The sequence below is a fragment of the Arachis hypogaea genome, chromosome 6 (genome assembly GCF_003086295.3).
Source record: "Arachis hypogaea cultivar Tifrunner chromosome 6, arahy.Tifrunner.gnm2.J5K5, whole genome shotgun sequence".
NCBI classification, from domain to species: Eukaryota; Viridiplantae; Streptophyta; class Magnoliopsida; order Fabales; family Fabaceae; genus Arachis; species Arachis hypogaea.
Window position 1 is genome coordinate 90,193,933 of NC_092041.1, and position 14,780 is coordinate 90,208,712.

Below are 14,780 nucleotides of genomic sequence, written 5' to 3' on the forward strand. Positions count from 1 at the left end.
AGGTCGAAAAAAGAGTCAAGTACAACCACCACAAACACATAAAAGATAAATTGTTTAAAGAGGGGCCCACAAGCCAGGCCCTAAGTAGCTCAAATCAATTGGAAGGAGGATTAGAATCACCAAGAGGAAGGGAGTTCGGATCTGCAGCAGGGGAGGTAGGAGCGGTCTCTTCGACAGCAGAGGTCGGAGTTTCTGAAGACGTCGGCAGGAATCCCTCCTGCTGCTCCTCATGAGGAGGAGACTCAACAACCCTTTGTCCCCCGAGTCTTTAGTTTGGAGTCTGTCTCAGGACGAGGAGGGGAAACAATAGCTCCATCAACAATAATCTTGTCAGGATGGAGAGGAGAAAGGTCAAAGCCAGGAGCAATAACTCCGACTTGTTCCTTAAACCCCCTCCAAGCCTCCTCCGAGCTTTCAACAATTGAATCCTCTAACTCTGATAAACTTCCCGACCTTTCTCCAGCTCCCATTGAAGATTAATATTTTCAGAAAAGACCCTAACATAGTTCTGCTCCGTCTTCTCCTTTAGGCCTTCTGCCATGGCACACTGACCCATTAGCTTCTTCTCCCTCTCCTGAAGCCGGGCCAGCTCATCCTTCATCCAGGCAACCTCCTCTTGGAGCCGCTTCTCTTCCCCTTGATATAAGACAATCCTCCTCTCAAGTTCCTCTACAGTCCTTTGGGAAGAACCCAAGAAACTTAAAGGAGTTTTGTCCAAAATATCAAGGAGAGCAGTGCAGACTCCAGCAGTTCGAACGCCCTCCCAAACCATAATTTGAAGATAATTTCGAAGGGAAGCATCATCCATAGCGATTTCGCTATGAGGAAAAATGTGCTTCCGAGCGAATTTGGGACAATCGAAGTTGGCCTCCCTAGAAGGAGAAGAGCCAGTCTCTGAGGTCTTACGTTTATTTTTTTCAAGTTCGGAGGGAGGTCGGACTGGGGGGGATAGGAGGAGGAAGAGGAGAAGCAGAGGCAGAGGTTACCAAAATAGGGCGAGAGGAGGTCCCCGAATCATGAATAGGAGGAGGAGAAACGCCAACAGCCCCAATCTTAGCCGCATTGGTTCGGGCACAAGCTCTTCTCTTGGCATCCTGGACTTTCTGGTAGGAAGCACTGGATCCACTCTTCACCATTTCTGAAAAGAAGAAACAAGCAATTAGTCTACAAGTCGGAAAACATCACAAGTCGGAACCTTCAGAAACGACTACAAAATCTACCTAGTTGGGTCCGCACAAAACTCGGAGACCCCAGAAGAAACTTCTTGGTATCCAGATTAGGGGCTTTTCCCCAAGCTTCTGGGAAAAACCCCACTATGGCCTCCTCAATCTCGTCCAAATCATCCAGGCCATACTTCTCGATAGGGGAGGCCTCCATCCAATAAAGAGGAAATCAGGGATAATTGCTCTCATCAAGAAAAAAGGGATAGTGACCCTCTACAGCTTGGACTTTGAAGAAAAAGTTTTTAAAGTCATGGAAGGATTCGTCAAAAATAGAAAAGACTTTCCGACCCTGAATGGCCCGGAAAGACACCTATTGTTGCTTATTATTTTGAGCACTAAATGGCTTTGGTCAGATGAAAAAGATCTTTAAAGAAGTCGAAAATTCTAGCTCTCGGCTGACAAGTTGGTAAATTTTCATAAAATCCCAAGAGTTGAGGTGGAGCTGGGTAGGAGCAACTCGGCAATGAGACAATACCCTCATTTCAAAATCAGAAAAAGGCAGAAAAACTCCCAGACGGGTGAAAAGGCAATCATACATAAAGAAAAAGTGAGGGTCAGAATGAGCAACCCTCCCGAAACAAACCTGGTCTTCAAGACCCGGGACTACCAACTTGTATTTTTGCTCATCAACCTCATCGCCACAAATTCTATGGTGGGTGCGAAGGTCGGTGATATAATCAGTGTCTACTAAAGGATTTTCTTCCAATACGGTATCGTCTACCCATCTCGAAAGGGACTCAGGGATGTGGGAAGACATTTTTCCAACAAAAAAGAAGTAGGTATAAAAGTGATAAGACCTACAAAAAAAAGATAATAAAAAACGGGGCTCCTAAAGACAAAGTAGCCTTTCTCTAAAAAAGCAAAATAAGGAATAGAATTGCCAAACCGACTAATAGACTTACAAAGGTACTAACACCTCGAACAGGGAATCGTAAAAGCATGAAAAAACTCCTCCAACATGCAAAGCAAAGCATAACTGATAGAAGAAGATATAGAAGGGACTAACCTTTGTAGACTTAAAGAGGAGCAGGCACAGCAGCAACGAAGCACTCCGAAAAGGAAGGCTAAAGAATTTTTCTTTTGAATGAGAGAGAACAAAGAGTGTAGGCAAGAAGCTTCAGAAGACGAAAGAAAAACAGAGAAAAGAGAGGGAAAAAGTATTTATAACACGCTAGGGACACAATGGTAAATTGATGCGATCATTAAAGAAATGCGCCGTTACCAATGTAACTTCCCCCGCATGTAAATACAAAACCCCAAATGACGCGACGTTTGATTAGACAAGGCGGTTAAAGAAACCTAAAATCACGTCGGCTCTAAACCAAAAAACACGTCGGTTCTCAAACAAATCCGAGCTCAATTAATACTCGAATCCAACTCATAAGCAAAGAGATCGGACTCGAGTAGGGGCACTGTTCATGTCCTAACCCAACACTATGGTCCAGGCCCAAATAAACCAAAAAGGCCCAATCTAAAGATTGGTCTTCACCACTCACCCGATCTCTTCCAAAGAGGTCGGGTTCGACAGAGACTCCTCCCCAAAGAGGTCGGGATCGAGGTGAGCTGGCAGGTAACACTTATTCAAATAAGTAACTGCCCCTGAAATCTCTCAACCCACTTCTAGAAGTCATATCTCAACAACCCTAAGATAAAGAGATGGTTATCCACCTTCAAAAGTGGAACTACTCCAACGGTGGTTATTGGATCACCATTATAAATACACTGATACCTCTCAGGTATCTCTAAGTTTCGATACTCTCCAAACCTGCTAAACCCCTAGCTAACTTAGGCATCGGAGTGTCTTTGCAGGTACCACCCCCCATTCCTCAAAAACACACAACTCGGACGGCAGCTCCCGAACGTGAACAAGTCGGAGACTACCTTCTATTGACTCTTGGGCCAATCCTTCAAGCCCAAACCACCTATCTCAGGTTACCTACGTAACAATTATTTTATTGATATTTAAAATATGGGTCCTAATTTTTTTAATCTCTTTCATCCCATAAAAAAAAATTATAAACTTACATCATTACCATATAATTCACCTTTGGGAAAATACCTTGGCCTCCCAATTAAATGAGGAATATCAAAAGTGCAAATTTTTGAAATGAATGGAGAAAAATGTTATCGGGAAGATAGAAAATAAGGATGAATATAGAGTGAATTCAATCTGCAAACCCCGTAGTGTTTATTCAAATCCAATCTAAAAGTTGCAAAAAGAGATTGAATCTACAAGATTATTGGATCAGATCTGATCCGTACACTAATAGGATCGGGTTGTGAATTTTAGGTAGATACTCCTAGATCTGTAGATCTAAAAAAATAAATAAAAATGTAAATAATTATAATCTAATCAGTCATAACCCTATTTTTCTTTTCCCTCCCAATCGTTGCTTCCCCTCACTGCCTTACTCCCTTTCTTCACGGTCACCGACCATTACTGCCCATCATCTGTGTTGTGTTGTTGGCGTCGTTGGAATCGTCGATTATCTCACTACCTCTCCTCAGTTGCCAAAATCGAAGCCCACTTCACTTCCTTTGATCACTTCCCTGATTCTCTATCGTGTGTGTTCCTTGTTGGCACCATGTCAATTCTTATCTTCTCCGTTGCCTGTGTTCCTTAATGGCAAAACCTTGATTCCCTGCTTTTCGATTTCGTCTCTGATTGCGTTCTACTTCCAATCGGGTTCTGATTCGCTTTTCTTTCTTCAATCAAAACTTTTATTTTCCTAAGCTAGCTATACTACTTCAAAATCTTAAATATGTATGGCTTGTTTTTGTTGATTTTTGTTAGAACCATATTTTTGGAGTCCATGCTATGAGAATCGTGCAGAACCTTATCTTTTTCGGCACCTAAGCTCTTCCCTTATTCCCGAATTCCCTCTTTTTTAGACTTCATCAGTGAGTTCTAAGGATGAAAACAGCTTAGGTTAGGTTAGAATTTACTCTTTACCGGTCATGTTTGTAATAGAGTATATTAACCTAAACTTGGCTGTAGTTTGATATAAGTTTTTTAATGAGTAGTGAATCTGACTTATTGTTAAATCTCACCTAATTTAAAGTCTGTCAATAGATCTTTTTTTTATGAAATAATTAAATTTAAGATATAATTTAAAATTATTTTATTTGACTGATTTTTTATATTTTAACATAAAAGATTAAAAATATTAAAAAATAAAAATACACATATATAATTAAAGAGATAAATAATTTAATGAATAAAAATATTTTAATATTATAAAAGATCCAAATTAAATTCTTCTAATTACATTTTTTAATACACAGCCTCCCTTTTCACTGTCGTCTCTCGCATTCCCTCTCTCTCTCGCAGCAGTGCACAGCAGACGTAGCGGCGGCGTCTTCCTCGCACCGGCGTCTCCCTAGCACCAGCGTTCCTGCCTCTCTCTCCCTCAAAACTCGGATCGAAGTCCAACCAAGAGCCCAGAAAGCACCGGAATCACCGGCGGCGACGACAACTCGGCTCTCCCTCTCTCATAGCTTTCTGTAAGGAGGAAAGAAATTAGAACAGGAAAGAACTAATGGATCAGAGAGAAATTAGGAAGAATCATGAGGGAGAGAGATAATTCCATGAAGGAAATTCCAGAAAAAGAACTATATTCATTACTCAATTCATCCTTTCCATTACATTTCTACTTTTTCTATTTATAGTAATTCGAATACTAATAAAACTATTCTAATTGGGCCTTGGTCTATATTTTACTCATTACATTACATCTCCCTTAACGACAACCTTGCCCTCAAGGTTGTTGATTAAAAATTATAAATCCTAGTTACAATTAATAAAACGAATACATAAGCTTAAAAATAATATTTTCTATTTTATTTCTATTCTATTCTACTGCTAAAAAATTAATAATACTCCCCCAGGATCCCATTGAAAAGTTTTTGGTCCAATCCAAACCAATAAATGATATTTAATGCATAAATCTGAATTTGGTCCCAAAAAGCTATAATCTTTAAAATTGAACTTGAATTTAATGGATCAGCCATTCTCTTCTTCTTTTGGGCTTCAGAAAATAAGGTTTGGCCCAATACAACCCCAAACACAATTGACCTAGTTACCTTCTCCTCCCCTGAAACATCTCCAGCGGCTCCTTGCTTCTCTGCCATGGACTTCACAGTTGCCGGGAGAACCACCGGCGCCGCCACTGCGTCCAACCCACCGCCACCCTTCGTGTTGCGTCGTTTGTCTCCTAACATCCAACAAGGAGTTGCGTTCAATTTCTCCTAAGGCCAAAGAGAGACCCTCCTAACAGCCAAGAACCAACTGCCACTCGCGGCCGTTCCGCCCGTGACCGCCGCTTGCGAGTTCAGATGCGGTGGCTTTGGTGGTGGCCTCCGTATCATCGCCGCTCTTGCCCGAAGATCTGCGTTCGCCACGGTTGCTCCATCAACAAGGGTCGCAAACGTTCTCTGCCTCCCCTTCACGGCAGCGTCGTCCTCCACGCTGCTTGCTATCACCTAGTCGTTCGTCACGTTTTTTCTCGCAGCTGCTCCGCCTACGCCCGCTTCGTCTGTGAACCAGCAACGCAGCTTTGGTGTCGGTTCCCGATCCAATAGATCCTCGTCCTCCACCTTCCCCTTCGCGACGGCGCCGCCCTCGGAGCCGCTTCTGGCCGTGAGTTGCCAATCGCCGTTGCCCCGAGTGGTACCATCAGCATCATCACTGTCAAACGCCATCGCGGTAGATAATTTTATATGTGCCTCTGAATTTTCTACTTGTTGAATTGCGTGTGTCGTAATATCATAAATTGGAATTGATGATGCTGGAACTGGACCTTGAAATTTTGATTGGATTTCTAGATCTGAGATTTGAAATTCTGCTTGCTCTGTAGATTCTGTTGAGTCTTCTTGTTGTTGCTGTGGCTGAACATGAAAATCAAAAGTAGTTGTTGTTGAGCAGTTTGTTGTTGAAATCCCTGATGAACCTGAACCTTGATTTGCAAATTGTTTTTCATAAAATTTTGCCAAAGATAAAGCACCGAAAAGAGATTTTGGATTTTCAGCGAAAACTTCTCTGTGAATCTGGATCTGTAGCCCATTGATGAAGCAATGCATCAAAATTTCATGATCACGCATATGAACACGATTTGCATAAGCTGTGAATTTGTCGTAATACTCACTCACAGTGGTAGTTTGGATGATGTTTGAGTCCGTCAAATCATTCCAAAAATTAGATAGAACGGTCAATGAAAGCACCATTGTAAGGAGGAAAGAAATTAGAACAGGAAAGAATTAATGGATCAGAGAGAAATTAGGAAGAATCATGAGGGAGAGAGATAATTCCATGAAGGGAATTCCAGAAATAGAACTATATTCATTACTCAATTCATCCTTTCCATTACATTTCTACTTTTTCTATTTACAGTAATTCAAATACTAATAAAACTATTCTAATTGGGCCTTGGCCTATATTTTACTCATTACACTTTCTCTCTCGTATCGAAACCCAGAGCCCAGAAAACCCCGGCGGCGGCAAGGCGAAGGCGTCTCCCTCTTTCACAGCCCTCCCTCTCGTCCCTGGCTCTCTCTCCCTCACGTCTCTCTCTCCCTCACAGCTGCCAAGGCGGCAAGGCGCGCTCGTCTCTCCTCTCTCAGGTCTGTGGCGGACAGCGGTGAGGTGCTCCTGTTCTCTGCCGAAAAGGTCCTTGTCTGGTAAGCTATTTGTTTATTTTTCTTAATTTTTCTTTTATTTTTCTGTTTGTGAGAGGGATGATTGATACTTTGATGATTCTGTTCTCTGTTTGGGGGAGAGACATTTGATGATTCTCTTATTATTATTTGATTGTATGTTATTGATTTACTGATTAATCTTATTGATTACTGATTTAAGTGATTATTGATTTAGATATTATATTATTAATTCTAGCGATAGTTAATGAATGTTAAATAAGGAAGTTTGGGTTGTTTGAGTTGATATTTTATTGTCTCAGCAAGCTGTACATCACTAAAGAAATTGGTCTCAAATCTTGTTTTGGCAAGCAATTAATTTTGTTAATTTTTAAATGCAAGACAAACAACAAGCTACAATAGCATAGGCCAAGTTATGATGTGCTAGAACCAAAATGCTATGAAAAATAAAGAATTGCAACAAAAGTACAATAATACGTAGGAGTTCTAATTAGAAAAGTGAGGAGAAAAAAATAAATATGAATTTAACATCTCATTTTTGAAGTTTAAACATTTCTGAAATTTAAACTAACAAGTTTCACAAAAGGCATCATGAGCTAAACTCCCTTCCCTTAGTCATCCTTCTTAAAAACATTCTTTTCTAGTGGACTCGCAGAAGGTGCTGACTTAATAGATATACAGAAATGTAACTTCATCTGTGATGATCCTAAGCCTTTTGTAGATCCTCATTCATTAAAAACTAGAGTGCTCTCCCACGTGATAACACAAAAACTCTTCAAATAAAGTCAAATATCTGCACGTTAGCACTCAGCAGAAGATGTGAAGGAAGCATATTCCTTTGCATTACCAGTGATGAGTTATAAAAATCAAGAGAACAAAACTCAAGCTTCTTGGACTAAGAAAGGTGACTTTGCCGCCTCAACATTATCATTGGCTTTGGAAGCAATGAAAAACTGTGGTTAACTTGCTACACAACCTCAGGTCAAATCCAGTAAAAGCTCCATCATGAAAATAGTGTAGAAATCTCCTCTTCTATTCACCTGCTATTATATCCTCTTCTTGCTTTATCCTTGTTGGGTTTATTGATAGTATGGTGCTCTAGGAGAAAATTACAATATTATCTAATTTGGTGGACATGAATCATACCATACAAGCAAAGATGAAACCATATTGTGCAATTGTGTGTTGACATCAAAATTGTATCATGTTTTGAGGTATTGTCTGTCAAACATTTGATGCACCACAAAGACCACCACTTTGCGTGATAGAGTTAGAGACAATGATTTTACTTGAACCATCAGTATCTTCATTCATGATAATCAATTTCAACTATATTGACTCCAGCTTCCTTTAACATATTTCCTCCCTTAGTTTAAATTGTAGCAGCATTAGGTTGCTTCATTTCTTGCATTCTTATTAGATCTGAGATTCTTCCAGCAGCAACATAAATGCCAGAAACCAGGAGTGAATCTATAGGATGCTCTGTATAAATGTTGCTTAGCACATCTTTCACACATTCTCCTCTCTTTTCTTATTGGAACTCTTATTTGTTATTGTACTTTTGTTGTAATTTTTATTTTTCATAACATTTTGGTTCTGGCACATAACCTTGTCTATCCTATTGTAGCTTGTTTGTCTTGCATTTAAAAATTAACAAGATTAATTGCTTGCCAATACAAGATTTGAGACAAATTTCTTAGGTAGCGTTTGTTTTCAAAGACAGGACACAGAGACATAGACAGTACATGTTTAAAATGTGTTTGAAAGCAGAGACATGGACACAGAACACATTGTCTCCGAGACAATTTTTTAGATTTGTGTGTCCACTCTTTTACGAAGGACAATGATGGACACGGGATTTGGAAGAGTGGATTCCGATTTTTTTTATAAATTTTGTTTCCCTTTTTATCCATAGATATTTTTATTATTCCACTATTATCCCTTCTTATTTTTTCTATAATTAGTCTTGAAACTTTTGAAAAATAAATATTATTAAAAGTAAAATTGATCTTTTAAAATGCTAAAAAATACTTTATAAAATATAATTGATTTTATATAATTTAAAGAAAAATCAGTCTTTAGATTAAAAAAAATTGGTTTTCTAAATAAAAATAGATTTTTATGTGCAAAAACTAATTTTTTTTTCATGTAAAAACGGATTCTTTTTTAAAACTAATTTTTTATTTAAAATTAATTTGGCATATTAACCTAAACAAAATTTTTTATTAATCAAACTCAAATCTATTTTTTTATTAATCTTAACCATATGTATTTCTACATATTAATAATAAATTTAAAAATAAAATAAATATATTTATATTTTTTATTTTAATATAAATACTATTATATATTTTTTATTAAAATTTTTGGTCTCTTCAAACGTTTTTTTCAAGTTTCGTCTGTACTCTTACATACTCTCATTTTCTATTAAATTAGTTTGTACTTGATGTAGAAAATTTGGAATCATATGGTTATTTTAGTCATTTCATATAATATTTTATTCTTGTCCATGTGTATCCAAACATAATACTGAACATTACATTAGTGTCTTGTACATCGTATCCAAACACAATACACAAACAATAATTTTTAGTGTCTCCGTTCTATTGTCTCTGTCCCAGTGTCATGTTCTGTCCTGTCTCTGAAAACAAACACAGCCTTAGGGATGTATAGCTTGCCATATTATTTTTCAATGATGTTTGGAAGACAATAAAAGATAAGCCCAAACTTGTCTTATTTAGCATTCATAAATAAGGTAAGTTTGGGTTGTCTTTTTATCATCTCCCTAGCATTACTGTTTTGATCTACTTATAAGTAGTAAAGTTTATGGATGAATTAAAAAATTCGAATGAATGAAAATTTAATAAATAATTAAATTTGATTGTGTGTTGCACTAGAAAAGTTGAGAGCAACCAAGACCCACAAGGGCTACTAGAATTGTAGGCTGAACGTTTTGGTTCTTCCGGATTCACCCAACTCCTTCCCTCATTATTGGGTTGATTTGGTGAGCAACTTCATTTATTGATTGTGGCTAATGAAAGAGGGTGTTCCAGCATTGCATTTGCATCACAAGGTAGCTCTTCTCTTGGAATCATCATGCAAAACCCAATCCCACATTTCTCAAATTCACGCCTTTATGCTCAAAACCGCACTCATCAACCTTCCCTTCCCGCTCAGCAAGCTCCTCGCAGCATCAATCTCACACGTCCACTACGCTGCCTCCATTTTCAATTCTGCTCCAAACCCCAATCTTTTCATGTTCAACACTATGCTTAGAGGATATTCCATCAGCAACTCCCCTGCCAAGGCCTTGCCCCTTTTCAACCAACTTAGGAACTGCCCAATTCTCATTGACCGCTTCTCTTTCATCACTGTCATCAAGGCTTGTACTAGGCTTTCCAACCTTGTCTTTGGGCGAGGCCTTCATGGCCTTGCACTCAGGTCTGGAACTCTGCTTTTTCTTGATTTCAGGAATACCCTTTTGCATTTCTACTGTGTTTCCAGGAGACTTGGAGATGCTCACAACCTGTTTGATGAATTTCCCCGACGAAATGACTTGGTCTCATGGAACACTTTGATGGCTGGCCACCTTCTTGCTTCTAAGCCTGAGCTGACCTTTCATTTGTTTCGGAAGATGCGTTGTTGCGGGGTTGAAGCGAGTGTTGCAACTGCATTGAGTCTTTTGTCGGCAGCTACTGATATGCGGAGTTTTCTTGGAGGGAAGTGTCTTCATGGTTACTATATCCGACTTGGACTTAGTTCTAATTTGAATGTTCTTACTGCATTGATTGATCTCTATGCAAGAATGGGTCGTATCTTTTTGGCACATCGAGTTTTTGATGGTGTTGCTCAAAAGGACGTTATCCTGTGGAACTGCTTGATTGGCAAGTATGCAAGAAATGGGCTGCTTGGAGAAGCAGTAAAATTGCTGCAGCAAATGAGTCTTGAAGGGTGTAAACCTAATTCTTCTACTTTAGTTGGGTTGCTTTCGGGTTGCCCTGCTTCCGGATCTATGCAAGTAGTACGATACGTTACTAATTTTATGGTAGAGGAGAAACTAGAGCTGGATGCAGTTCTTGGAACAGCACTTGTTAATGCATATGCCAAATGTGGCTTTCTAGACGAGGCTACGGACATATTTGAGAGGATGAAGGGTAAAGATATGAAAGCATGGACAGCCATGATTTCAGGTCATGGAATTCACGGCCAGCCGACTAATGCTGTTAATCTTTTCAACAGGATGGAGAATGAAGGGTTTAGACCAAATGAGGTTACATTCTTGGCAGTTCTCAGTGCTTGTAGCCATGGAGGGCTTGTAATTGAGGGGATGGAAATTTTTAAGAGCATGGTTTGCAAATATGGCTTTTCACCACAAGTTGAACATTATGGATCTCTCATTGATCTTCTAGGTCGAGCAGGGATGCTACATGAAGCGCACAAACTAATTGAAAGTTTGCCTATTAAGGGCGATGCAACTGCATGGCGTACATTGCTTTCTGCTTGCCGAGTCTATGGTGATGTTAAATTGGGGAATGTGTGAAAGATGTGCTAAGCAGCATTTATACAGAGCATCCTACAGATTCACTCCTGATTTCTGGCATTTACGTTGCTGCTGGAAGAATCTCAGATCTAATAAGATTGCAAGAAATGAAGCAAACTAATGCTGTTACAGTTGAAACTGATGGAGGAAATATGTTGAAGGAAGCTGGAGTCAGTATAGTTGAAATTGATAATCAGGGATGAGGATATTGATGGTTCAAGTAAAATCATTGTCTCTAACTCTATCACGCATAGTGGTGGTCTCAATACCTCGGGACATGATACAATTTTGATGTCAACATTCAATTGCGCAATATGGCATCTCTGCATGTATGGCATGATTCATGTCCACCAAATTAGATAATATTGTGATTTGCTCCTAGAGCACCATACCGTCAATAAACCCAACAAGGGTAAAGCAAGAAGAGGATGTAATAGCAGGTGAATGGAGGAGGATATTCCTACACTATTTAATTCTGCAATGACTTGTGACTTTATTAACATAGAAATGATCTCTCCAATATGTTTAGTTTGCATTTCAATCTTTCACAATTTAATTGGGAATTCTATATCATTTGGGGTTACTTCTAATATTTTTCTTGTTCATACTTCACATTCTCAAAGTTAATCAGCTGCTATTTTGGATTGGTAAATTGCTTCTGGTCTTAATCTTCCGTTACCAATCATTCTTTCAAGCATTTCATTAGTGCGTGAGTATATTATTTTTCTACCACTAGTGGTTACCCTAATGATGACAAGTTATGATAGTATTGTATATTTATATGGCAATATAACATGCTGGCTCTTATTATATCTATTTATATTGCTTGCTGAAAATTGAATTTACCATAATTTGATACTCACCAGTAATCTAGGTAACAGGGCAATCATGTTCTGCAGAAGTCAAATTTATACTAGAATTGCATCCTTTGAAGCATTATGAATCCCCCCCCCCCCCCCCCACAAAAACTTTTTTTTATTTTTGTTATTGTTATCATGAAATAAAAGACAGCACTGTTTGTTTGGAAACACTAATTGCATTTGCATGTTAAAGGAGTTTAAAATCGAGGTTTAATCAAATAGTATTTACTTTTTGCATATTGAAGATTGATTGCTAAACTGCTATATAATGAAGTTGCACTAACATCACAAATATTGGCAGAGAATGTATGAGTTGAGACTGCCAATAAATTTGTTTAAATGAAATTCAGTCTTTTGCTCTTATTAATTATGTTTCTTTCCTATATATTGACGTGTACGAAAATGCATGCTTACTCCATTTTAATTATAAATATACTCATCTTAGTGCTTTAGTCTTGTCAAAAACCAATAGATGAAACTGAATTTTATTGACTTTACTTTCTTTTTCTCTAACTCCAACCATTTACTATAGTAAGTTTCGAACTTTTGATGCAAATAAGTATTTTTAGTTCATCTCGACATGTTGCTTCCTTATTTTGCTTCATTGGCAGGGATTCTTATATGGTCTTCTTATTATTATTAAATCTCAAAAATGCATAATAATGCAAACTTGCACAGCTTCACTGGGAACATCATCTTCCGGTGGTATTGCTTCATCTGATGATGCCTCTGAGAGGATCAAATCAGGCTTCATTCACTTCAAGAAAGAGAAATGAGTTAGTAACTTACCGCTGTTTCTTTATTCAAATTCTTTCCTTTCATTTCTTATACCTTAAGCTTTCTCATTTTCTCAATTTTTCCATAGCGAGAACCTTGCTTTGTATGTAAACTTGCCAAAGGACAATCCCCCAAGATACTTTTATTTCTTTTTTTAATAATTTCATTTTTTTCTCTTAATTAATTTTTTTCTATTTTTGATTTTTTGCTAATGACGATTTTGATTTTTGAATTTTATTGTTTTTTAAAGACAAGCTGAGGCGGATGCTAAGAGGATTGGTGTTGGTGTTACTAGCAAGGCACAGCATCTTTGATGCTTTGTCCAAAACGTAAGTTGCATTAGATGTTATTGAATTTCGGTCAGCTCTTTTTGGATCACATTGTAGCTTGGATTTTGAACCATTTTTGCATTTTATACTGTTATTTTATCACTGAAAAATAAGTTCCATTTCTTGGTTTGGTAGTTTATTAGTACTATCGCAGGATTCTAATGTTTAGTTTTCTATCAGGATTTTCAATCCTTCCTAGGTTTTTTTTTCCTGCATGACATGATTTTTGGGTGGAAAATGTGTTAATTGAATGCTGAAACTTTGCTACATACTGTCGTAGTCTTGTAGACGCTAGAATTATGCTTCATGTGGTTTTGGCCATGGCCCCATGCCAAGTTGATACTTTGTTGCTAGTTGGTTCTTCCACACTTTAATGGCACATCACGTGTTTATAGGCAATACATTAGACCTTTCTATATGAACCCACAACTTTCGCACCTGCCGCAGATGCCACGAACTTCTCACATGTGGTATGTTCCAAGAAAGAACATATTCAGCAAGTAAGACGATGTTTTGACTGTGGCTGAGAGATACATGGAAGAGCATGGACAGAAGCCTTTGAAAGACTCATAAGCAGGGTAACAAAAATTTGCTATGTTGTGCACACTACATGATTCACAACTTTCTCACCCTTTAGCTTAGGTAATGCAAAATTTATAAAATTTTTATATTTAGCATTAGTCAGAAAAAGGATTCAATCTTAAAGAAATAATACGCACATTGAAAAATTATAATCATAAGAGAAGATGGCTAAATAATACTGATATTACTTTATTCTAGAGTATATTATATTTACGTCATTGATTTTTCTAATGATATACAGATTTAGCACTATCTCTGTCAAAACTCAATGACTTCACAGGGAGGAAGACGCTTTACAGTGATCAAATAATGTACTATATGTTATTTGTAATATTGCATATGGAGGTTGATTGTCGTATTCAGTTTTGGTTATTCAAGCATTTTGGAACAATAGGCCACTAGAAATTATTGTAGTTAACGTATCATGTGCTAGAATACTTGGCTTAGTTGGCTGACTTGATTGTTTATTTAATTATTAAATATATTCTAATTTTAGTTTTATTTCAATTTTTCATTGTGAAATTGGATGAAAACAGCGGTAACTAGAATCTGGTTAATTTATATATATTTTTTCCATACAAATACAGGTTTATTGGAAAGGAAAAATATATAAAAAAAAATCTGTCACTGTTACTGAAAGAAAAATGATTTATTGTTATAGAAGGATCTTCTGTCGGTAATTTGGTAACCTTGCCAAATTTTGAAACCCTGTTTTCGGTGGAATTTTTGTCGGAAATAAGCTAAAATCTGTCGATAATTTTTCGACTAAAATAAAAAAATGTCGGTAAGAAATTACTGACATCTTTTACGGACAGAT

At 37.7% G+C, this 14,780-nt stretch overlaps 1 protein-coding gene across 24 annotated transcripts; it reads left to right on the top strand.

Moving 5' to 3' along the window:
* The first annotated feature begins 5,208 nt into the window (after positions 1-5,208).
* On the top strand, positions 5,209-14,470 carry LOC112696888 (pentatricopeptide repeat-containing protein At1g26900, mitochondrial). 24 transcript variants are annotated; one of them, XM_072197258.1, is made up of 7 exons: positions 5,209-5,928; positions 6,698-6,899; positions 9,773-11,855; positions 12,887-13,051; positions 13,303-13,381; positions 13,662-14,023; positions 14,205-14,470. In XM_072197258.1, the coding sequence occupies exon 3, from the start codon at positions 9,910-9,912 to the stop codon at positions 11,413-11,415; it is 1,506 nt and encodes a 501-aa protein (XP_072053359.1). In that variant the 5' UTR covers positions 5,209-5,928; positions 6,698-6,899; positions 9,773-9,909; the 3' UTR covers positions 11,416-11,855; positions 12,887-13,051; positions 13,303-13,381; positions 13,662-14,023; positions 14,205-14,470. The 24 variants fall into 24 exon arrangements, with proteins under 24 accessions (XP_072053359.1, XP_072053368.1, XP_072053353.1 ...); XM_072197267.1 differs by having other exon boundaries at positions 13,662-13,959; XM_072197252.1 differs by having other exon boundaries at positions 13,777-14,023.
* The last annotated feature ends 310 nt before the right edge of the window (positions 14,471-14,780 follow it).

Excerpts from the sequence above, each read along its gene's own strand:
- LOC112696888 (XM_072197254.1), top strand. The coding sequence starts at position 9,910 with ATGAAAGAGGGTGTTCCAGCATTGCATTTGCATCACAAGGTAGCTCTT.